The 24,704-nt window shown below is 33.9% G+C and overlaps 1 protein-coding gene across 5 annotated transcripts; it reads left to right on the top strand.

The window, feature by feature from the left end:
• The first annotated feature begins 116 nt into the window (after positions 1 to 116).
• LOC111392875 (4-alpha-glucanotransferase DPE2-like) lies at positions 117 to 20,462 on the top strand. Of its 5 annotated transcripts, none has more exons than XM_023018280.1 (23): positions 117 to 318; positions 776 to 1,173; positions 2,218 to 2,335; positions 2,444 to 2,499; positions 2,588 to 2,715; positions 2,855 to 2,981; positions 3,077 to 3,273; positions 3,687 to 3,765; positions 3,899 to 3,937; positions 4,799 to 4,918; positions 5,120 to 5,221; positions 7,901 to 7,984; positions 8,071 to 8,313; positions 8,423 to 8,548; positions 8,676 to 8,750; positions 17,377 to 17,448; positions 17,990 to 18,109; positions 18,424 to 18,521; positions 18,732 to 18,891; positions 18,981 to 19,079; positions 19,248 to 19,445; positions 19,833 to 19,926; positions 20,059 to 20,462. In XM_023018280.1, the coding sequence occupies exons 2-23, from the start codon at positions 820 to 822 to the stop codon at positions 20,232 to 20,234; spliced, it is 2,865 nt and encodes a 954-aa protein (XP_022874048.1). In that variant the 5' UTR covers positions 117 to 318; positions 776 to 819; the 3' UTR covers positions 20,235 to 20,462. The 5 variants fall into 5 exon arrangements, with proteins under 5 accessions (XP_022874048.1, XP_022874047.1, XP_022874044.1 ...); XM_023018279.1 differs by lacking the exons at positions 17,377 to 17,448; positions 17,990 to 18,109; positions 18,424 to 18,521; ... (3 more) ...; positions 19,833 to 19,926; positions 20,059 to 20,462 and adding exons at positions 8,852 to 8,923; positions 9,465 to 9,584; positions 9,899 to 9,996; ... (3 more) ...; positions 11,336 to 11,429; positions 11,562 to 12,062 and having other exon boundaries at positions 118 to 318; positions 783 to 1,173; XM_023018276.1 differs by lacking the exons at positions 17,377 to 17,448; positions 17,990 to 18,109; positions 18,424 to 18,521; ... (3 more) ...; positions 19,833 to 19,926; positions 20,059 to 20,462 and adding exons at positions 8,852 to 8,923; positions 9,465 to 9,584; positions 9,899 to 9,996; ... (3 more) ...; positions 11,336 to 11,429; positions 11,562 to 12,025 and having other exon boundaries at positions 118 to 318.
• Positions 20,463 to 24,704: the final 4,242 nt, after the last annotated feature.

Raw genomic sequence — 24,704 nt, forward strand, 5'->3', positions numbered from 1 at the left:
TTAGGTCCAACTGTCACTCTCGTGAACGCAGCATGGCACTGAGTTCACTTCCTGTGCTTCGTCTTGTTTCTTTAGTGTTCACTTTATAAAAATCCCACCCCGCACCCACCGCACCCCACGCCACCCCAGTTCGCGGCCTGCTCCCATTCCTTCTTTATTCCAGACACTCGTACTCCAATAAAATATCTTCTATAGTACGCGATACATATATACTATTGTTTCCTAAATATAAATATAAAAGAAGTGTGACCCTTTGTTTCATTTATACTCTCTCCCTTGTTTTCCCAATAAGCCTTTATAGCCAATCTTCTGGGACAGGTAACTGATGCTTTTAATTGGGCGCATTCAGATTTTAACTCAAATCTTGATGGGTTTTTGTGTTCATCATTAATATATCTCATTGTTCGGTGCTTTAGGTAATTTAGCATTGCAATTCTATCTGAACTATATCAATAACCAACCTTTTGGGATCAACTTTTCTGGGCTATTTATTCCAATTATGTGTAAAAAAGTCAAAATTTTGAGTGCTTTGTAATTCAGGGCAGTGATTTTTTGGTCCGAGATTCTATTCTTTTTTTTTTTCCACGAGTTTTTTCCCGTACTGATTGGTTGAAGATGATTCATATTTGTCTTGTTTATGTTATGCTTTTACAAGTAAGATTTTGCTCATACTTCTGCTACGGCTTCATGATTTTATTCTTCAACACTGGGAATTCCAAATTTGTTTTCATTTTTAATGCATAAAATCTTACTCATAATCAAATGCTTTTGCTAGATTTCAGGAAATCTCATTCTTGTCCAATTCAATACTTGGTGAAAATGGTGAATCTGGGGTTGATTCGTGGGAGCAAGAGTTCAAATTCAGTTATTGTGAGCTTTAAATTACCTTATTATACCCACTGGGGGCAACACCTTCTGGTCTGTGGTTCAGAACCAGTGCTCGGGTCTTGGAATGTGAAGAAAGGCCTTCTTTTGAAGCCTGTTCATCAAGGGGATGAACTCATATGGTCTGGAAGTCTGAATGTTCCAAATGGATTTGGATGTGAGTACAGCTATTATGTTGTGGATGATGGCAGGAATATTCTAAGATGGGAGGCTGGAAAGAAGAGAAAACTGATATTACCTAATGGCGTTCAGGATGGGGAGTTTGTGGAACTTCATGACCTTTGGCAGGTACTTATTTTTGCCTCTCTCTATCAGTCTCTCTTTGCGTGTGTGGATGTGGGTGTATTAGGTTTCATGTTATGATTCCACCGCAGAGGAGTTCTTTTTGTTTCTGATGTTGTGGAGATACTACTGAAAACATAATATTTACTTCAACAAGGGGATAATTTATTCTTGAATATGACCGCGTCAGAGAATGATCTATTTTTATTAACTTTCTCATGGTATGATTCAAGAAACTATTTAGAGTAACAATTTTCGAGTATTTAATGTGGTTACAACTATATAAGAAGCATGTCGGCTAATTCTCAGATCGAGAAAAATAAATTAGGCCTGAAAAGAATACTTTTAGAAGCACCCTGGCTGTAAAACTTTTTCTTTTTCCTTCTACAGGAAGTAGGGAGGACCATATTTGGTGGTGAGTTATTTTCCTTTACGTTCTACCACTATGCCCTTCCGTTGTAGGCTTGCAGCATAAATGATTAAATTTGCAATCAAATTCTTAAGTTAATGCTATCAATTTAGATTATGTTGTCAACATAATCACGTTGTTTCCAGCAATTTGATCTGACTATGATAAACACCATTGTTTTTAATTGTAAGAAACATCATTCTGAAAGAAAGGTAAAAAGAAAAAATAAAGTAGTAGAAAGCATAGATAGAATCAATATTTTATGCTTTCCCCTTGTTTAGTATCCATAGTCATTTCTCATGATAAGGCCCTGAACTATAAAAATTTACCCCTTCCCCTCACCCTTGAAAAAAATATGTATAATTGAAGTGGTCCAAGTTAATAGCTTGTGATTGACATGGTGGTATGAACCACAAAAATGACAAGTTCATCAGATTGCAATCAGATGTCAGTTAAGAGTGTATTTCCTGCAATTTTGAATTTTTATCATGTTGCTTAAATTCTTATTAATTCAAAACTCACGAGGAATGATGATTTGCAATGACATTAACAGTTGGTGCTTAAATTTATCTGTTGTTGGCTGTTATCCTGCTTATTCATGATAAGAAGCTGGAGGCTGAATTTAAGTTGTATTCATGCAGACTGGTTCTGATGATCTCCCTTTCAGAAGTGCATTTAAAAACGTAATCTTCCGTGGGAGTTGGAACTTAGACGTGGAGAAACCCCTGGCTGAAATTCAGAATCAATTGAATCAGGAAGGTAATTTTGTTCTCTTAATTTACAAATATCTTCATCTTTTTGATTTGATCGTATTAGAAATGAGAGCGATTTCCGAACATTTACTTTGTAGACAAATGTGATAAACAGATTCAGTCATTGTACAATTCAGAATTTGCTGCCCGAATATTGAAGAGAAAACATCAGTAAGATCGTCGACCTTCAGTTGGACGTTCAGTATTTGTTGCCTTTTAAAGTTCAACTGAATCATGTCACTTATACGAATTTATGCAGATTTGTGTGATTGGTAGTCCTTTGGAGTTGGGGCAGTGGAAGGTTCAGGGTCGACTTAAACTCAATTATATTGGGGAATCTATTTGGCAAGCAGAATGCATGATGCGGAAGGAAGGCTTCCCTTTAAAATATCCTTTTTAGTGCCATGGCTTTAAGCATAATGCTAGTTGTTGCCCGATTCTTAATGATTCGTTCTCTCTGTATCTGCTATTATGTGAGTGAAAGGGCATGTCTGCCTTTCTCTCTCCCCCCTTAACAAATATTTACATACAGATATGGTAAATATAGAAACAACGAAAACTTTTCTATGGAAATGGGTCCAAATCGGGAGCTTTTTGTTGACTTCGCAACCAGTCAACCAGAGTATATAGTCCTTTCAGATGGCCTGATGCGAGTGAGGCACTGAAAATAATTTGAGTTCTGAGTGTTTTATTTCTTGATTTGAAGTTTGAACTAAAAAATGGCCCAATATGTCAATTTGCTTGTCAGGAAATGCCATGGAGAGGTTCTGGTGTAGCAATCCCTATGTTCTCTATCAGATCAGATGCTGATCTAGGAGTTGGGGAGTTTCTTGATTTGAAGTTACTAGTAGACTGGTCAGTGCAGTCTGGCTTCCATTTGGTTCAGCTCTTGCCAATAAATGATACATCAGTTCATGGAATGTGGTGGGATTCATATCCTTACAGGTAAACAGTTAGGTTTGAGTTCGCAAAGTTAAAACATAAACTTATTTGGTAGGATATTGTTGCTTTTCTTTTTTCATTCTCTATTTAGCCAGCATGATGGGTACTAAAGGGTGTATAGATGCAAGTCGCTATCGTTTTTTATTTATCATATCTGATTCTACCTCTTTATGTTCTGAGTAATATTTATTCTTAAAAATGTTCATGATGCCACGTGCACATAATAATAGGAATATTTCCAAAAGGGAATTTTGGCATGACAAACATTGGCACTACCTCTATTGACTAAATCCATGATATCTTTTTGTTATTACTTCTCAATGCAGTTCCCCTTTTATATATTCTTTCTGATAGAACTTATTATTTGAATTTTATTAGACTAACCTTTTCTATTTCCTCTCGGCCATGCCATGCAGCTCGCTTTCAGTGTTTGCATTGCATCCACTATACCTAAGGGTCCAGGCACTCTCTGAAAATATCACTGAGGATATCAAGGTGTGGTTTCTTTCTACTAGATACTTAAAATATAAAATAGTTTGTTAGTCCAGTATACATGCTGAATCAGTTTTGTGACAATCATGCAATGGATTAAATTTCCTTTCTCATAATGACTCTGTTCTTTCTGCAGCAAGAGATACAACGTGCTAGAGTACAGCTGGATGGGAAGGTATTCTTTCCCTTTCAATCAATTCGGTTTACCCTGTTCATGATGCCCAAAGACACTTGATATATAAATTTTGTCTCAACAATTAGGTTTCTTGCACTTTATGAAAATTTTATTTTGCAAATATGCACCGTCTTTGTTGATTATCAGTGTTACTACTGAACTCACCAACGTAAATTCACCAACATAACGATCATAACATCTTTGTGTTCCATTCTCTTCCAGTTCCATACAACTGCTGCTTGAATTTCACGTGAAATAAATGCTATTTGTAGTACATAATTGAAGAAGCTAGTAAATACATGCACACACGATTTATCTTAGGTTACTCAATCAAGTCCAGACAAAGGAGAGATTCTGTTAAAGATGTATGCTTTTTTCTCTTTCCCTTTATTTATGTTCTTTCTGGTATTCCATGTTTAAGATTGTAGCATGTTTTGAATATACTGTTCATGCGATGTTATCGTGGTGATGTGGAAAAATAAAAAATAAAAAAATAAAATCTAACATACTAGTGTTGTGAACTGAGGGCTCTGCGTCTACTAGCAAAGAGTAGCAGGAAGTAGCTACCTGTTCATGACGTCTAATTTAGGTCGTTTACCAGCTGGTCTTACAATGGTTGGTCAGTGATACCAATGTTTTTAGGCCATTTGCCTTAGATATTACCTTCAAAATCGTTTTGTTTTAATATTTTACGAACCTTAATGTTGGAATTGGATCTAAGCATAATCTCCTTGAGTTCACGTCACCATCGTGTGTCTTCATAGCTCTTTGAAATGGCGCCACGTATTGAAGTTCTGTAAAATGTGCCCGAAAACTTATTCAGATCGTGACCTGCTTAACGTTTTCCCTTTATCCTTGCAGGATGTGGATTATGAGGCCACCATGGCTGCAAAACTTTCGATCGCCAAGAAAATATATTCTCAGGAGAAGGAAACAATACTAAGTTCAACTTCCTTTCAGAACTTTTTTTCAGAGAATCAAGTAATTATATTTTAGCGTATATATTGACGTAGCGATTTCAGTATTTAATTATTTATAATTCTTGTCAATTCGAGTTAATAAATTTAACCACCACTTTATATCAGTGAGAACGAAAAGATTTTACAAGGCAATTAGTTTTATTCCAGATTGTGATTAATTCCTCAAGCGTACTTATTTTATTGCATCTCTTTTTATTGGCAGGATTGGTTGAGGCCCTATGCAGCTTTCTGTTTTTTACGTGACTTCTTTGAAACATCAGATCACAGCCAGTGGGGTCGATTTTCTCTTTTCTCACAAGATAAGGTATCTGCATCATTTTTTTTTTTTTTTTTTTTTTAGTGCCATGGCTTTAAGCATAATGCTAGTTGTTGCCCGATTCTTAATGATTCGTTCTCTCTGTATCTGCTATTATGTGAGTGAAAGGGCATGTCTGCCTTTCTCTCTCCCCCCTTAACAAATATTTACATACAGATATGGTAAATATAGAAACAACGAAAACTTTTCTATGGAAATGGGTCCAAATCGGGAGCTTTTTGTTGACTTCGCAACCAGTCAACCAGAGTATATAGTCCTTTCAGATGGCCTGATGCGAGTGAGGCACTGAAAATAATTTGAGTTCTGAGTGTTTTATTTCTTGATTTGAAGTTTGAACTAAAAAATGGCCCAATATGTCAATTTGCTTGTCAGGAAATGCCATGGAGAGGTTCTGGTGTAGCAATCCCTATGTTCTCTATCAGATCAGATGCTGATCTAGGAGTTGGGGAGTTTCTTGATTTGAAGTTACTAGTAGACTGGTCAGTGCAGTCTGGCTTCCATTTGGTTCAGCTCTTGCCAATAAATGATACATCAGTTCATGGAATGTGGTGGGATTCATATCCTTACAGGTAAACAGTTAGGTTTGAGTTCGCAAAGTTAAAACATAAACTTATTTGGTTGGATATTGTTGCTTTTCTTTTTTCATTCTCTATTTAGCCAGCATGATGGGTACTAAAGGGTGTATAGATGCAAGTCGCTATTGTTTTTTATTTATCATATCTGATTCTACCTCTTTATGTTCTGAGTAATATTTATTCTTAAAAATGTTCATGATGCCACGTGCACATAATAATAGGAATATTTCCAAAAGGGAATTTTGGCATGACAAACATTGGCACTACCTCTATTGACTAAATCCATGATATCTTTTTGTTATTACTTCTCAATGCAGTTCCCCTTTTATATATTCTTTCTGATAGAACTTATTATTTGAATTTTATTAGACTAACCTTTTCTATTTCCTCTCGGCCATGCCATGCAGCTCGCTTTCAGTATTTGCATTGCATCCACTATACCTAAGGGTCCAGGCACTCTCTAAAAATATCACTGAGGATATCAAGGTGTGGTTTCTTTCTACTAGATACTTAAAATATAAAATAGTTTGTTAGTCCAGTATACATGCTGAATCAGTTTTGTGACAATCATGCAATGGATTAAATTTCCTTTCTCATAATGACTCTGTTCTTTCTGCAGCAAGAGATACAACGTGCTAGAGTACAGCTGGATGGGAAGGTATTCTTTCCCTTTCAATCAATTCGGTTTACCCTGTTCATGATGCCCAAAGACACTTGATATATAAATTTTGTCTCAACAATTAGGTTTCTTGCACTTTATGAAAATTTTATTTTGCAAATATGCACCGTCCTTGTTGATTATCAGTGTTACTACTGAACTCACCAACGTAAATTCACCAACATAACGATCATAACATCTTTGTGTTCCATTCTCTTCCAGTTCCATACAACTGCTGCTTGAATTTCACGTGAAATAAATGCTATTTGTAGTACATAATTGAAGAAGCTAGTAAATACATGCACACACGATTTATCTTAGGTTACTCAATCAAGTCCAGACAAAGGAGAGATTCTGTTAAAGATGTATGCTTTTTTCTCTTTCCCTTTATTTATGTTCTTTCTGGTATTCCATGTTTAAGATTGTAGCATGTTTTGAATATACTGTTCATGCGATGTTATCGTGGTGATGTGGAAAAATAAAAAATAAAAAAATAAAATCTAACATACTAGTGTTGTGAACTGAGGGCTCTGCGTCTACTAGCAAAGAGTAGCAGGAAGTAGCTACCTGTTCATGACGTCTAATTTAGGTCGTTTACCAGCTGGTCTTACAATGGTTGGTCAGTGATACCAATGTTTTTAGGCCATTTGCCTTAGATATTACCTTCAAAATCGTTTTGTTTTAATATTTTACGAACCTTAATGTTGGAATTGGATCTAAGCATAATCTCCTTGAGTTCACGTCACCATCGTGTGTCTTCATAGCTCTTTGAAATGGCGCCACGTATTGAAGTTCTGTAAAATGTGCCCGAAAACTTATTCAGATCGTGACCTGCTTAACGTTTTCCCTTTATCCTTGCAGGATGTGGATTATGAGGCCACCATGGCTGCAAAACTTTCGATCGCCAAGAAAATATATTCTCAGGAGAAGGAAACAATACTAAGTTCAACTTCCTTTCAGAACTTTTTTTCAGAGAATCAAGTAATTATATTTTAGCGTATATATTGACGTAGCGATTTCAGTATTTCATTATTTATAATTCTTGTCAATTCGAGTTAATAAATTTAACCTCCACTTTATATCAGTGAGAACGAAAAGATTTTACAAGGCAATTAGTTTTATTCCAGATTGTGATTAATTCCTCAAGCGTACTTATTTTATTGCATCTCTTTTTATTGGCAGGATTGGTTGAGGCCCTATGCAGCTTTCTGTTTTTTACGTGACTTCTTTGAAACATCAGATCACAGCCAGTGGGGTCGATTTTCTCTTTTCTCACAAGATAAGGTATCTGCATCATTTTTTTTTTTTTTTTTTTATTTCTTGGTCTTTTCTCTCTTATTCTTTAATGGGATCAGGAACTTCAGTTTGAAAGGGCCACATTTATTCTTAACAATAACGTGTTAGGTATTGACAGTTATCTTGCCATATTTTCAGCTTGAGAAGCTCGTCTCGAAAGATAGCTTGCACTATGATATAGTTTGCTTTCATTACTATATCCAATATCATTTACATATGCAAGTAAGTAATGACTCCAATGTTTATTTTTATTTTTATTTTTATTATTATTATTTTTTTTAGCACTTGGTAATCATGTTGATCAACAGTTATCAGAAGCTTCTGAATATGCTAGAAAGAAAGGAGTAGTTCTGAAGGGGGATCTGCCCATCGGAGTTGACCGAAATAGTGTGGATACTTGGGTCTATCCAAGTCTGTTTCGCATGAACACCTCTACTGGGGCACCTCCAGACTATTTTGATAAAAATGGACAAAACTGGGGATTCCCTACTTATAATTGGGAAGAAATGTCCAAAGACAATTATGCGTGGTGGCGTGCTCGTTTAACGCAGGTTGGTCAGTAACTTGATGATGTTACTTTGTTGCTCTCTTTCAAAACTTTCTACGTCTTTAGACAGTTGTATAATTCTAAATTAACTGACCTTCTGGTTTGATTAACAGATGGCCAAGTACTTCACGGCTTACAGAATTGATCATATATTGGGTTTCTTCAGAATCTGGGAGCTCCCAGATCATGCAGTGACTGGTCTTTGTGGAAAATTTCGACCATCTATCCCTCTAAGCCAGGTATGCCCCTTTTCTTACTCCTTCATGTACTTGTCTTTTGTTTTTTTCTTTAGTTATTGATGTTATATGTTTAGCCCAATGTGCAATCATACTCACTTCATATATATTAAACTAATTGTTATTGTAGGAAGAACTTGAAAGAGAAGGAATATGGGACTTTGATCGCTTGAGTCGACCCTATATTCGGCAGAAGTTTTTAGTGGTAATGAGTTTTTTCATACTCTATTTGTGCTGATTTTCCTCAGTTCGCTCTGTTGTAAAGAAATTCTAAAGCCATTGTTTCTTTGGCTGCTCATGTTTCAGGAGAAGTTTGGAGCTTCCTGTCCTATAATAGCTTCTAACTTTCTGAACGAACATCAGAAAGATCATTATGAGGTGATCTATGATTTAGGAAGAAACACATTTCATTTTATTTCTCGACTATAATCATGTTTGCTTGTAGTGAATGAATCATCTCACAGTACTGTCCAGAATTTTATTTTGGCAATCTCTTACATAATGCATACAATGGCCTTGTGTAGGAGATTAATCATTATTTTATGTGTTTCTCATTAAATAGTGTGTTCTTATATTATATTAGAAGGTTTTACAGAATTAGATGTCAAGTATCTACAGGTTGTTATATATGTTCCAATATCTTTGTCTAGCCACAGTGGCTCAATTTTTAAAAGACCTTTACTTATTCTGTTATAAAGGTATTCAACATCAATTATAAGCCGAGTGTTATCCTTCCTGAGTTAACTTTTGGCTACACTCTCATATGTCCCAAGCTTGTGCATAAATGAAAATTCTAGTTTGGGAGCAAATCAAGTTCACCCGCAATCATAATTTTCCTGCTGCATAGTTAAAATTGAGAAGAGGTAAAAGAACCACTTTGACTATCAAGCTATTCACTTACTTTGTGTGATTTATATAGTTTAAGGAGGACTGCAATACTGAAAAGAAAATAGCTTCCAAGCTGAAGTCATGCATAGAAAGATCCATGTTCTTAGAGAGTGAAGCTCTTCTTCGGAGCAACCTGTTTGATCTCGTGAAGGTAACTGTAAATCTAGAAAGATTCTTTGAGTTATCAATGCTTATTGTGTATGCTTTCACTATCTTCAGCTTGGCTGACATGAATGTATGCAATGGATTTTTTTACCTGCATGAAGATACTGGCCAGTATCACTAATGGAACTTTCCATTGTATTAATTGTAATTACGTTAAACAGTGATATTGAACGAAAACGAAAAATATGGAACCTCAATTAGTCTAGTGCCATGACCTCTAAAGTAATTTTTTTTTTCCCTTTTTTCAATTATATGAGAATGCTCTTGTCAATATACTTCATTTGTTTTTTCCCAAGGCAGAATATAGTCCTCATCAGAGATCCAGAAGATTCAAAAAGTTTTTACCCCCGTTTCAATCTTGAGGATACATCAAGCTTCAGTGAGTTAGATGAGCACAGGTACCTAACATATGCATATTTTTCGGATATCAAAATGTGTCCATTTTTGTTAGAGAAAATAATGTGACAACAGACATTAAATATACTGTGGCTAAGATTTTTCCTTTTTCATTTTTTCCCATATTTTCTCCACTTTCTATGTAAGTGACCTGCTTTGAATGTCCAATATCCACACTTTCTATGTAAGTGTCCAATATCCACACAACGTGCCATTTATCACTGCTGTCCAATGATGCAGCAAAAATGTTCTGAAGAGACTATATTATGATTACTACTTCCATCGGCAAGAGACTCTGTGGCGTCAAAATGCTCTAAAGACATTGCCTGTTCTCTTGAACTCCTCAGATATGCTGGCTTGTGGAGAAGATCTCGGGATGATTCCTTCCTGTGTTCATCCTGTATGACATTACTATGGTTTTCCATTACATTCTTGCCATTGCTAATTTCAAGTGGATTTGTAAGGTTGTTTTGTGCTGGGCTGACACAGGTCATGCAAGAGCTTGGTTTAATCGGATTACGCATTCAACGTATGCCAAATGAACCTGATCTGGAATTCGGTATTCCTTCTCAGTATAGTTATATGACGGTAAACCATTTATTCTAATTTGTTTCTGTTTATGTCAGCTTTGTGCTTTTATATCTTTTTTAATAAAGTACATTCCACTCAAGAATCTCAGATACAAATAATGAGAACCATAGTCGATTAAGCAAAAGGTCCTTAATGAAATTACCGTTCTTGCTTAATCTATTCTAGGTATGTGCTCCATCATGTCATGATTGTTCCACTCTGCGTGCTTGGTGGGAAGAAGATGAAGAGAGAAGACGTAGATATTTCAAGAATGTGGTGGGATCTGATTTGTTACCACCTGATGAATGCACTCCTGAAATTGTGCACTTCATTTTGAGGCAGCACTTTGAAGCTCCGTCAATGTGGACGATTATTCCACTTCAGGTACTTGGATCAACAAAATGTGGACGATTGTTTTAATATGTATTTCGTTGCATGTTTGGCTAAGGTAAAAAAGCTTACATATAAGTGAAAACTCCACAAAAAATAATTTTTTTGCTGTTGGTCAAAGTAGGAAGTAAGTTATTTTGACAATAACGTAAGGGTTACTTTTAAAAAATATATATATATATATATATATATTTTTAATTAGAAGTAAGAATGGAGAAAGTCATCTAAACATGTTTCGAAATATGAGAGTAACTTCTTTTTAAGCTTCGGATAACATATGGTTGGCTTTATAGAGGAAGAACATTTTACATATGCATCCATATGCCTTTTAGTGTTCCTATGGATTTTAAAGGACTTGTCATGTTTTTGTGTAACATACAGGATCTGTTAGCGCTGAAAGAGGAGTATACAACACGCCCTGCAGCAGAGGAGACGATTAATGACCCAACAAATCCAAAACACTATTGGCGATATCGTATGTGCAGTCCACTTTTTCACTGTTCATTAACTTTTGTGTAGCATGTTTGTATTTGTTTCCGATTTTAAATTATTCCAATTTTCTTTTGATCCCTTCTCCATTGTTAATGGCGGCTTGCCTATTACTCAGGGGTACACGTTACGCTGGAGTCCTTGCTCGAGGATAAAGATCTTATCACCGAGATCAAAGGTTTAGTTCGTGGAAGTGGAAGATCGTACCCTCCTTTAGACGAAGTTGAAGCAAGTACTGATCTGGAGAAGCAGCCCGTTGCCAATGGGAAACAGAAAGTTCACTCAGTAAATTAGCGAAAATGGTTTCCTAACGAGGTTGCAATAACACTCTTTCAGATTATTGATCTTCAGATTCCCCCCGAAAGAGTCACTCCAATGGGGCATTTCACCAGTCGAATTTCCTCAGGTAGAAGAAAGTAATTCGATTACAATTTCAAGATTGATATATTTATTGGATTGTAATAAGCTCTCTCTCAGAAGTTGGAATCATTTTATTTCCCACAGCCAAAAAACATAGTAATACATGCATATCAATAAGGTACAGTTCAATAGATGCTGAAAATTATACTGTTCCGTTGATTCCTTGTTTTGAAGTTAATCATATTTTCTTTTTATCGAATTGAAAGGTTCATCACAAATAATTCAGAGGGGGTTGTTTTGATGTGTATATAAAGGTATCTCAAATATTTAATACATATTTTATGCCCATGTACTCTCAAGAACATGGGTGCATGTTTAACCAAGTATAAATTATATAATCTAAACTAGTCAAATAGATATTGTGTCTACACATTTTGTCCCGGTCATTATTTGGGAAAAACAAAGTTTTTAATAGTAAATTTTTGGAGAGAGTGATTAAAAAGTATGGAAAAGTTTTAGGTTTACATACTGAATATTTAATTATGTAAAAATGTGATTAATAATGAGTATTAAAAAAAATGAAAAGATAAATGTTGCTATGTGCATAGAAAATATACAAAGAGAAATGATACAGAATAGACACAATAGTAAAGTGGGTGGGATCCATCTCAATGTGAGATTTCTGTGAAAATATTTTATATACACATGAAAAAATTCAATTCAAAATAAAGAGACATCGTTCATTTCTTATTCTTATTTCATCTTTTCGTATGATGTCCTAATTTATAAGATTTGAATATTTTATTCAATATCTTAGCATAGTATAAGATAAACAATTCATGTTCTTGGTGGTGGTGTTAAACTTTCGATTCTAATCTTATACTCTTATAACACTCTCAAAATGATAAAACGATCTAATTTCGTTGTAAGATTTTAAAAAAATTTAGACCTGATATATCTCGTTGATTTCTAACGAATCTATAGATCCTATCAATCATCAATATTTTTTTATCTTATGCTCCTCAACTTCATTTGCAATGAATAAGTAGGTAGGGTTGTTGGACACGTTGGGTGGATTTCATTTTGAACTAAAACCAAAACCAAAATCAAAACTTTAAAAAAAAAATGAAAAAGAAAAAGGAAAAGGAAAAAGAAAAGAAAAAAGCAAAACAAGACGGCAGAATCTAGAATCCGCAATTAGAGATGCGTTGTCATTCCTTCTTTGTTGCGTTTTGTTGAGATCAACTGTGACATTCCTTCGTTCGTGATATTTGTGAATGCTTCACTTCGAAGATAACTCATTTGCATTTTACTTGTTAATCTATAAATATATTATTATTTTTCTATTCTAGGTTGAATTTCTAATTAACTATTGAAAATTAGTAGAGTAGACCCTTTATTATTATTATTTTTTTAAACTCATAATGTTGTGATTATTTATAAATTTATAGTCGTGTAACTTATGTAGAAATATTAGTGAATGGTCATAAGTTTGTCATATGAAATTAATTGCAGTTAAAATTTTTACATTTAAAATAAATCAAAATGAAAGTATAATTTGATTTCGATTTTTCGTTCAACACGCAATGAATTTTTCAAGTCAATGTAACTTTATTTAGTTTTCTATTCAAATTTCTTTTTCTTTTTTTTACCATAAGTATCCGGGTCAACTTACACACACATCGACTAATCCTGCGGGACTCTAAAATTTACAGTCGGGTACTCACTTCAGTGGCTATGAAGGAACTCGAACTGAGTTTTCTATTCAAAATTAATGTAAACCTTTATGAAGTAGTCATAATTTGATTTTCTAATAATTAGTTATTGCTATAAATATCAAATATTATTTCATGTTTTGATATTATTTTGTTATTCAATGGTCTGATCTGACAAGATCTCCTCTCCTCTCCTATCCAACCCCACCATTCATCCTCCACGAAAGTCAAATCTAGTTTACCTCACAATACCTGCGCTACCACAACATTTTTTCTTTTTCATTTATTTTTTATTTTTCACTCCACAACCCACCAGAAACTAAAACTGAAGTGACAACAGTAGATCAACTTTAAGAGAATTTTAGCAATTGTGTTTAATTTGCTGGAATCTTAGTGAAAGAAAGGAAATTTTTATTTGGTTTTATTTTTGTATTGTTTTGTAAGAAACTGCGTTGCTCAACATATTGCAAAATATCATTGCCTCTTATTTATAAGCCTTTAATAGGATTTTGATGCTCTTTATCTTGTCAAGCTACAATATCTGATCTCAATTCGTGTGCCACCGTCCTACTTGAAGATATTTAATTGGATGCTGAATTCGAACATTTAGGCTATCGTTTTACCTAGGACGTAGTCTGCAACTACGGCCTAAGTTATAATTACTTGCTGTCTAGATACTTATGACTTTCTTTTGATTAGTAGAAGGTGAGGACCTGCATGGTAAGAGGCGACACTTGTCTTCTTCTAATTGATTGTTGTGGAGGTCCGTACTTACGTCATTGAGTGACATCTTTTTTAGTTTGATCATGATGTGTTTCTTGAGGCCTTTGGTTTGAACTCTTATCGTGTCTTGACGACTTTACAATAAAGATCTTTCTAGTCATTCTTCTAAGTGGGTCTGAGGCATTCATGAGTTCGGATACCAATAGATCTAATTAATGAGGTAAAGCTCCACCGGTCGAAGCCTAGAGGTCTGCGGTTGTCGAATTTTGAAGATATGACTCGTCAAAATATCAAGAGATTAGTTCTCTATATTAATGGAAATATGATTTGTTGAAATGTTGAATTCAACCACCAAATTGCTATATAATTGTGGGGGCATGACTATCGCAAATGGTTGCTGCTTTCCGTAATTAATAGCAGCGTTGGCTGGAGATTCTAGTCCTTTGATGGGCACAGGAACTTTATTTTTTGGATTAGGTTTAAGTTGAAAATTAAGGGTTGGGATTAAAATTCGCTGTTGTTGCGGTGGTGGAGATATGTTAAGCTTTAGTACATGGATTGGTCGACAGAATCCATATAGGGTGTTGTCGTTTTAACAGCATATTTGCCTTTATTTATTTATTTATTTTAATAATGTTATTTAGTTCTATTGGAGTTATAACCCATTCTAGATAGCATTAATGTGGCATTTGTTATATATTTATAGTATAAATATAAAATGTGAAAGAAATAATCAAATTGGATAAAGTGCCAAAGTGGTGGGAAATATGACATTTGTGTGGAACGTCAGGGTTTCGAATCACTCTCCACACAAATATTAAAATGTCTTGATTGGGGCCTTGGAGCTTTGGGCTCTTGGGCTTCCTTGACTAAAATAAATATTTTTTTCTTTATTATTTAATGGGTAAAACTAGCCTGTATTTTTCTCACTGTTTATTTTTGTAACAATCCACTAACAGCCATTAAAACACCCACTACTCAATCATTAAAATTCTGTATTAACATGGTGAAAACTGTTACTTCCATCTTGCCTATATAAACCCATATCTCGTTTTGGAAAAAACACACACGAAAAGACAATAGAAAATCATCTTGCATCAACCCTCCTTTTCATATTCTGAATTTCTTATATTCGAGTTTTTTCATTTATTTTGGAATACAATTGAGAGTTCTAGAAAAACAATTCGTGATTGCTGCACAAGTGGTTTACAATCGTTGTATCCTGGGAGTGATTGTCCACGGAGGTCGCAGCAATTATTGACGGGCAATTTCACTTTAGGACATCGTGCTGTCACGAAACTCGATTGGACGATAAATTTTATTTTTCTGCATTATACTGTTCTGATCACTACTGCAACTAATTATTTTTTTCCAACGGCATTAAGTGATAGAAATAATTAAATAAGTCATTTAATTTTACATTTCAATCAAATTATCATCAAGTGTCACCTGAGACTGTAATTTCAGTGGGACTGCATAGCATTATTATTATTATTATTATTATTATTATTTTTCACCTTTCAATGAATTTCGGCTAAATGCTATCTGTGAAACTTTCGTGGGAAAAAAAATATGTACTTGTTGCATGATTGGGTGGAGATTAGAGACCTCCGCTTTAGGAAAAATTGAAGATACCAAGGTTAAAATTGAAGAGACAAGATTTTGACACGGTTTTCAATTGAGGCTCAGCATTTGGCTGCTTTGAAGCCTTTGCTGAAGAAGGAATTGAGCGGTGACCTAAGAAGCCCTCAAAATTTTTATTATTTTTACATAATGCTGTCGATGGGGTGAGATAGGATGGAGATGGGAGGAGGAAGGAGATGAGAAAGGGTTTTCGAACTTAAAGGAGACGACAAAGGGTTTTGGAAATTAACTTAATAGTTTAGTTACGTTGTATATTTTCGTTTATTTTTTCACAAAAAAAAAATGATTATTGACCCAAAATTTATAATATATTGACCATTTGTCATAATCAACATGTTAAACGATATTCAATTTTCTCTAATTTTAAAGTCGCTATAAAGCTTGCAATCCTTGTCGTTTTAATTTGTTCTAAGAAGCGCATTTAGGTGGTGTTTAGATGTCATCTTGACAGTAAGCGCGTATTAAGAGGTAAACTGCTAAGTTGATCGTAAGATTAGTTAATTTTTTTTCCCTTTTCTAAAAAACCTTTTATTTCACTTTAGTTTTCAACTTGTTTAATTTTTATTATTTTCAAAAAGCTATTTTTTAACTTTAGTTTCAAATTTTTAAATGATTTTACTTGCACAAAAGTGATAAATGACTTTATTTGATAAAGATCTATATAAAATTTAAACTACTACGTTACCTATATTATGTTATTATGATTTTGAAACTTATTGTTTTATTGAAAACTTCTAAAGTATGTATAAAGTTTTTATAAATATGTTAAGTAAGACTTGTTTAGTTAAAAGTTGAAACTATCAAAAATAGTTTAACTTTTGTGTTTCGAAAATTTAAAAATTGTATAATTTCAGGAATTATTAAGCTCCTATTTGGCCCCCATTAAAATTATAATTTATTTTCTATCTTCTTATTAATTACTTAATTTTCAATAAAATAATATTATACGTAAACTTAAAACTTTTTGTTATTTTTTAACTACATTTTCCAAAAAAATTCTCATTATAATGGAGTCCAAACAAAGGAGGATTAAATATAGTATTTCATAATTGTAGATGTATGGTATATGAACCATTTTCGGGTGACAAACCCCTAGTTGTCCAAGAGGGTATTTTAACCCCCCCCTCCCCCCCCCCCCCCCCCCCCCGGGCGGGGGCGGATATATAAACTAGTGAATAAAAAGATCACATAATTTCATTATATATACCCAGAGAGATACATTAGGTAAGGTAGCTGGTGTGAGAGAGAGTGAAGGACTTCCTGAGCAGTCCTATGCTTAATACTCAATCTGATAGACTGCATTTTGTTGTTGCTGGTAGTTGCCCCCCAACCCCAACAACAAAAAAAAAAAAAAAAATAACGACCCTATATTCGGCAGAAGTTTTTAGTGGTAATGAGTTTTTTCATACTCTATTTGTGCTGATTTTCCTCAGTTCGCTCTGTTGTAAAGAAATTCTAAAGCCATTGTTTCTTTGGCTGCTCATGTTTCAGGAGAAGTTTGGAGCTTCCTGGCCTATAATAGCTTCTAACTTTCTGAACGAACATCAGAAAGATCATTATGAGGTGATCTATGATTTAGGAAGAAACACATTTCATTTTATTTCTCGACTATAATCATGTTTGCTTGTAGTGAATGAATCATCTCACAGTACTGTCCAGAATTTTATTTTGGCAATCTCTTACATAATGCATACAATGGCCTTGTGTAGGAGATTAATCATTATTTTATGTGTTTCTCATTAAATAGTGTGTTCTTATATTATATTAGAAGGTTTTACAGAATTAGATGTCAAGTATCTACAGGTTGTTATATATGTTCCAATATCTTTGTCTAGCCACAGTGGCTCAATTTTTAAAAGACCTTTACTTATTCTGTTATAAAGGTATTCAACATCAATTATAAGCCGAGTGTTATCCTTCCTGAGTTAACTTTTGGCTACACTCTCATATGTCCCAAGCTTGTGCATAAATGAAAATTCTAGTTTGGGAGCAAATCAAGTTCACCCGCAATCATAATTTTCCTGCTGCATAGTTAAAATTGAGAAGAGGTAAAAGAACCACTTTGACTATCAAGCTATTCACTTACTTTGTGTGATTTATATAGTTTAAGGAGGACTGCAATACTGAAAAGAAAATAGCTTCCAAGCTGAAGTCATGCATAGAAAGATCCATGTTCTTAGAGAGTGAAGCTCTTCTTCGGAGCAACCTGTTTGATCTCGTGAAGGTAACTGTAAATCTAGAAAGATTCTTTGAGTTATCAATGCTTATTGTGTATGCTTTCACTATCTTCAGCTTGGCTGACATGAATGTATGCAATGGATTTTTTTACCTGCATGAAGATACTGGCCAGTATCACTAATGGAACTTTCCATTGTATTAATTGTAATTACGTTAAACAGTGATATTGAACGAAAACGAAAAATATGGAACCTCAATTAGTCTAGTGCCATGACCTCTAAAGTAATTTTTTTTTTCCCTTTTTTCAATTATATGAGAATGCTCTTGTCAATATACTTCATTTGTTTTTTCCCAAGGCAGAATATAGTCCTCATCAGAGATCCAGAAGATTCAAAAAGTTTTTACCCCCGTTTCAATCTTGAGGATACATCAAGCTTCAGTGAGTTAGATGAGCACAGGTACCTAACATATGCATATTTTTCGGATATCAAAATGTGTCCATTTTTGTTAGAGAAAATAATGTGACAACAGACATTAAATATACTGTGGCTAAGATTTTTCCTTTTTCATTTTTTCCCATATTTTCTCCACTTTCTATGTAAGTGACCTGCTTTGAATGTCCAATATCCACACAACGTGCCATTTATCACTGCTGTCCAATGATGCAGCAAAAATGTTCTGAAGAGACTATATTATGATTACTACTTCCATCGGCAAGAGACTCTGTGGCGTCAAAATGCTCTAAAGACATTGCCTGTTCTCTTGAACTCCTCAGATATGCTGGCTTGTGGAGAAGATCTCGGGATGATTCCTTCCTGTGTTCATCCTGTATGACATTACTATGGTTTTCCATTACATTCTTGCCATTGCTAATTTCAAGTGGATTTGTAAGGTTGTTTTGTGCTGGGCTGACACAGGTCATGCAAGAGCTTGGTTTAATCGGATTACGCATTCAACGTATGCCAAATGAACCTGATCTGGAATTCGGTATTCCTTCTCAGTATAGTTATATGACGGTAAACCATTTATTCTAATTTGTTTCTGTTTATGTCAGCTTTGTGCTTTTATATCTTTTTTAATAAAGTACATTCCACTCAAGAATCTCAGATACAAATAATGAGAACCATAGTCGATTAAGCAAAAGGTCCTTAATGAAATTACCGTTCTTGCTTAATCTATTCTAGGTATGTGCTCCATCATGTCATGATTGTTCCACTCTGCGTGCTTGGTGGGAAGAAGATGAAGAGAGAAGACGTAGATATTTCAAGAATGTGGTGGGATCTGATTTGTTACCACCTGATGAATGCACTCCTGAAATTGTGCACTTCATTTTGAGGCAGCACTTTGAAGCTCCGTCAATGTGGACGATTATTCCACTTCAGGTACTTGGATCAACAAAATGTGGACGATTGTTTTAATATGTATTTCGTTGCATGTTTGGCTAAGGTAAAAAAGCTTACATATAAGTGAAAACTCCACAAAAAATAATTTTTTTGCTGTTGGTCAAAGTAGGAAGTAAGTTATTTTGACAATAACGTAAGGGTTACTTTTAAAAAATATATATATATATATATATATATTTTTAATTAGAAGTAAGAATGGAGAAAGTCATCTAAACATGTTTCGAAATATGAGAGTAACTTCTTTTTAAGCTTCGGATAACATATGGTTGGCTTTATAGAGGAAGAACATTTTACATATGCATCCATATGCCTTTTAGTGTTCCTATGGATTTTAAAGGACTTGTCATGTTTTTGTGTAACATACAGGATCTGTTAGCGCTGAAAGAGGAGTATACAACACGCCCTGCAGCAGAGGAGACGATTAATGACCCAACAAATCCAAAACACTATTGGCGATATCGTATGTGCAGTCCACTTTTTCACTGTTCATTAACTTTTGTGTAGCATGTTTGTATTTGTTTCCGATTTTAAATTATTCCAATTTTCTTTTGATCCCTTCTCCATTGTTAATGGCGGCTTGCCTATTACTCAGGGGTACACATTACGCTGGAGTCCTTGCTCGAGGATAAAGATCTTATCACCGAGATCAAAGGTTTAGTTCGTGGAAGTGGAAGATCGTACCCTCCATTAGACGAAGTTGAAGCAAGTACTGATCTGGAGAAGCAGCCCGTTGCCAATGGGAAACAGAAAGTTCACTCAGTAAATTAGCGAAAATGGTTTCCTAACGAGGTTGCAATAACAGTCTTTCAGATTATTGATCTTCAGATTCCCCCCGAAAGACTCACTCCAATGGGGCATTTCACCAGTCGAATTTCCTCAGGTAGAAGAAAGTAATTCGATTACAATTTCAAGATTGATATATTTATTGGATTGTAATAAGCTCTCTCTCAGAAGTTGGAATCATTTTATTTCCCACAGCCAAAAAACATAGTAATACATGCATATCAATAAGGATTACGCTGGAGTCCTTGCTCGAGGATAAAGATCTTATCACCGAGATCAAAGGTTTAGTTCGTGGAAGTGGAAGATCGTACCCTCCATTAGACGAAGTTGAAGCAAGTACTGATCTGGAGAAGCAGCCCGTTGCCAATGGGAAACAGAAAGTTCACTCAGTAAATTAGCGAAAATGGTTTCCTAACGAGGTTGCAATAACACTCTTTCAGATTATTGATCTTCAGATTCCCCCCGAAAGAGTCACTCCAATGGGGCATTTCACGAGTCGAATTTCCTCAGGTAGAAGAAAGTAATTCGATTACAATTTCAAGACTGATATATTTATTGCATTGTAATAAGCTCTCTCTCAGAAGTTGGAATCATTTTATTTCCCACAGCCAAAAAACATAGTAATACATGCATATCAATAAGGTACAGTTCAATAGATGCTGAAAATTATACTGTTCCGTTGATTCCTTGTTTTGAAGTTAATCATATTTTCTTTTTATCGAATTGAAAGGTTCATCACAAATAATTCAGAGGGGGTTGTTTTGATGTGTATATAAAGGTATCTCAAATATTTAATACATATTTTATGCCCATGTACTCTCAAGAACATGGGTGCATGTTTAACCAAGTATAAATTATATAATCTAAACTAGTCAAATAGATATTGTGTCTACACATTTTGTCCCGGTCATTATTTGGGAAAAACAAAGTTTTTAATAGTAAATTTTTGGAGAGAGTGATTAAAAAGTATGGAAAAGTTTTAAGTTTACGTACTGAATATTTAATTATGTAAATGTGTGATTAATAATGAGTATTAAAAAAAATGAAAAGATAAATGTTGTTGTGTGCATAGAAAATATACAAAGAGAAATGATACAGAATAGACACAATAGTAAAGTGGGTGGGATCCATCTCAATGTGAGATTTCTGTGAAAATATTTTATATACACATGAAAAAATTCAATTCAAAATAAAGAGACATCGTTCATTTCTTATTCTTATTTCATCTTTTCGTATGATGTCCTAATTTATAAGATTTGAATATTTTATTCAATATCTTAGCATAGTACTCTAAGATAAACAATTCATGTTCTTGGTGGTGGTGTTAAACTTTCGATTCTAATCTTATACTCTTATAATACTCTCAAAATGATAAAACGATCTAATTTCGTTGTAAGATTTTAAAAAAATTTAGACCTGATATATCTCGTTGATTTCTAACGACAAAAATAAAGTTTTGAATAGTAAATTTTTGGAGAGAGTGATTAAAAAGTATGGAAAAGTTTTAGGTTTACATACTGAATATTTAATTATGTAAAAATGTGATTAATAATGAGTATTAAAAAAAATGAAAAGATAAATGTTGCTATGTGCATAGAAAATATACAAAGAGAAATGATACAGAATAGACACAACAGTAAGGTGGGTGGGATCTACCTCAATGTGAGATTTCTGTGAAAATATTTTATGTACACATGAAAAAATTCAATTCAAAATAAAGAGACATCGTTCATTTCTTATTCTTATTTTATCTTTTCGTATGATGTCCTAATTTATAAGATTTGAATATTTTATTCAATATCTTAGCATAGTATAAGATAAACAATTCATGTTCTTGGTGGTGGTGTTAAACTTTCGATTCTAATCTTATACTCTTATAACACTCTCAAAATGATAAAACGATCTAATTTCGTTGTAAGATTTTAAAAAAATTTAGACCTGATATATCTCGTTGATTTCTAACGAATCTATAGATCCTATCAATCATCAATATTTTTTTATCTTATGCTCCTCAACTTCATTTGCAATGAATAAGTAGGTAGGGTTGTTGGACACGTTGGGTGGATTTCATTTTGAACTAAAACCAAAACCAAAATCAAAACTTTAAAAAAAAAATGAAAAAGAAAAAGGAAAAGGAAAAAGAAAAGAAAAAAGCAAAACAAGACGGCAGAATCTAGAATCCGCAATTAGAGATGCGTTGTCATTCCTTCTTTGTTGCGTTTTGTTGAGATCAACTGTGACATTCCTTCGTTCGTGATATTTGTGAATTCTTCATTCGAAGATAACTCATTTGCATTTTACTTGTTAATCTATAAATATATTATTATTTTTCTATTCTAGGTTGAATTTCTAATTAACTATTGAAAATTAGTAGAGTAGACCCTTTATTATTATTATTTTTTTAAACTCATAATGTTGTGATTATTTATAAATTTATAGTCGTGTAACTTATGTAGAAATATTAATGAATGGTCATAAGTTTGTCATATGAAATTAATTGCAGTTAAAATTTTTACATTTAAAATAAATCAAAATGAAAGTATAATTTGATTTCGATTTTTCGTTCAACACGCAATGAATTTTTCAAGTCAATGTAACTTTATTTAGTTTTCTATTCAAATTTCTTTTTCTTTTTTTTACCATAAGTATCCGGGTCAACTTACACACACATCGACTAATCCTGCGGGACTCTAAAATTTACAGTCGGGTACTCACTTCAGTGGCTATGAAGGAACTCGAACTGAGTTTTCTATTCAAAATTAATGTGAACCTTTATGAAGTAGTCATAATTTGATTTTCTAATAATTAGTTATTGTTATAAATATCAAATATTATTTCATGTTTTGATATTATTTTGTTATTCAATGGTCTGATCTGACAAGATCTCCTCTCCTCTCCTATCCAACCCCACCATTCATCCTCCACGAAAGTCAAATCTAGTTTACCTCACAATACCTGCGCTACCACAACATTTTTTCTTTTTCATTTATTTTTTATTTTTCACTCCACAACCCACCAGAAACTAAAACTGAAGTGACAACAGTAGATCAACTTTAAGAGAATTTTAGCAATTGTGTTTAATTTGCTGGAATCTTAGTGAAAGAAAGGAAATTTTTATTTGGTTTTATTTTTGTATTGTTTTGTAAGAAGCTGCGTAGCTTGACATTTTGTAAAAGATCATTGCCTCTTGTTTATAAGCCTTTAATAGGAGTTTGATGTTCTCTATCTTGTCAAGCTACAATATCTGATCTCAATTCGTGTGCCACCGTCCTACTTGAAGATATTTAATTGGATGCTGAATTCGAACATTTAGGCTATCGTTTTACCTAGGATGTAGTCTGCAACTACGGCTTACGTTATAATTACTTGCTGTCTAGATACTTATGACTTTCTTTTGATTAGTAGAAGGTGAGGACCTGCATGGTAAGAGGCGACACTTGTCTTCTTCTAATTGATTGTTGTGGAGGTCCGTACTTACGTCATTGAGTGACATCTTTTTTAGTTTGATCATGATGTGTTTCTTGAGGCCTTTGGTTTGAACTCTTATCGTGTCTTGACGACTTTACAATAAAGATCTTTCTAGTCATTCTTCTAAGTGGGTCTGAGGCATTCATGAGTTCGGATACCAATAGATCTAATTAATGAGGTAAAGCTCCACCGGTCGAAGCCTAGAGGTCTGCGGTTGTCGAATTTTGAAGATATGACTCGTCAAAATATCAAGAGATTAGTTCTCTATATTAATGGAAATATGATTTGTTGAAATGTTGAATTCAACCACCAAATTGCTATATAATTGTGGGGGCATGACTATCGCAAATGGTTGCTGCTTTCCGTAATTAATAGCAGCGTTGGCTGGAGATTCTAGTCCTTTGATGGGCACAGGAACTTTATTTTTTGGATTAGGTTTAAGTTGAAAATTAAGGGTTGGGATTAAAATTCGCTGTTGTTGCGGTGGTGGAGATATGTTAAGCTTTAGTACATGGATTGGTCGACAGAATCCATATAGGGTGTTGTCGTTTTAACAGCATATTTGCCTTTATTTATTTATTTATTTTAATAATGTTATTTAGTTCTATTGGAGTTATAACCCATTCTAGATAGCATTAATGTGGCATTTGTTATATATTTATAGTATAAATATAAAATGTGAAAGAAATAATCAAATTGGATAAAGTGCCAAAGTGGTGGGAAATATGACATTTGTGTGGAACGTCAGGGTTTCGAATCACTCTCCACACAAATATTAAAATGTCTTGATTGGGGCCTTGGAGCTTTGGGCTCTTGGGCTTCCTTGACTAAAATAAATATTTTTTTCTTTATTATTTAATGGGTAAAACTAGCCTGTATTTTTCTCACTGTTTATTTTTGTAACAATCCACTAACAGCCATTAAAACACCCACTACTCAATCATTAAAATTCTGTATTAACATGGTGAAAACTGTTACTTCCATCTT

The sequence above is a fragment of the Olea europaea genome, unplaced genomic scaffold, assembly GCF_002742605.1.
Source record: "Olea europaea var. sylvestris unplaced genomic scaffold, O_europaea_v1 scaffold992, whole genome shotgun sequence".
Taxonomy (NCBI): Eukaryota; Viridiplantae; Streptophyta; class Magnoliopsida; order Lamiales; family Oleaceae; genus Olea; species Olea europaea.

Bases quoted from the DNA above. Each gene is read 5' to 3' on its own strand.
- LOC111392875 (XM_023018280.1), top strand. From the start codon at position 820: ATGGTGAATCTGGGGTTGATTCGTGGGAGCAAGAGTTCAAATTCAGTT. The intron at 18,110-18,423 runs GTAACTGTAAAT...TTCCCAAGGCAG, and splicing joins ACCTGTTTGATCTCGTGAAG to AATATAGTCCTCATCAGAGA. The intron at 18,892-18,980 runs GTATGACATTAC...GGGCTGACACAG, and splicing joins TTCCTTCCTGTGTTCATCCT to GTCATGCAAGAGCTTGGTTT.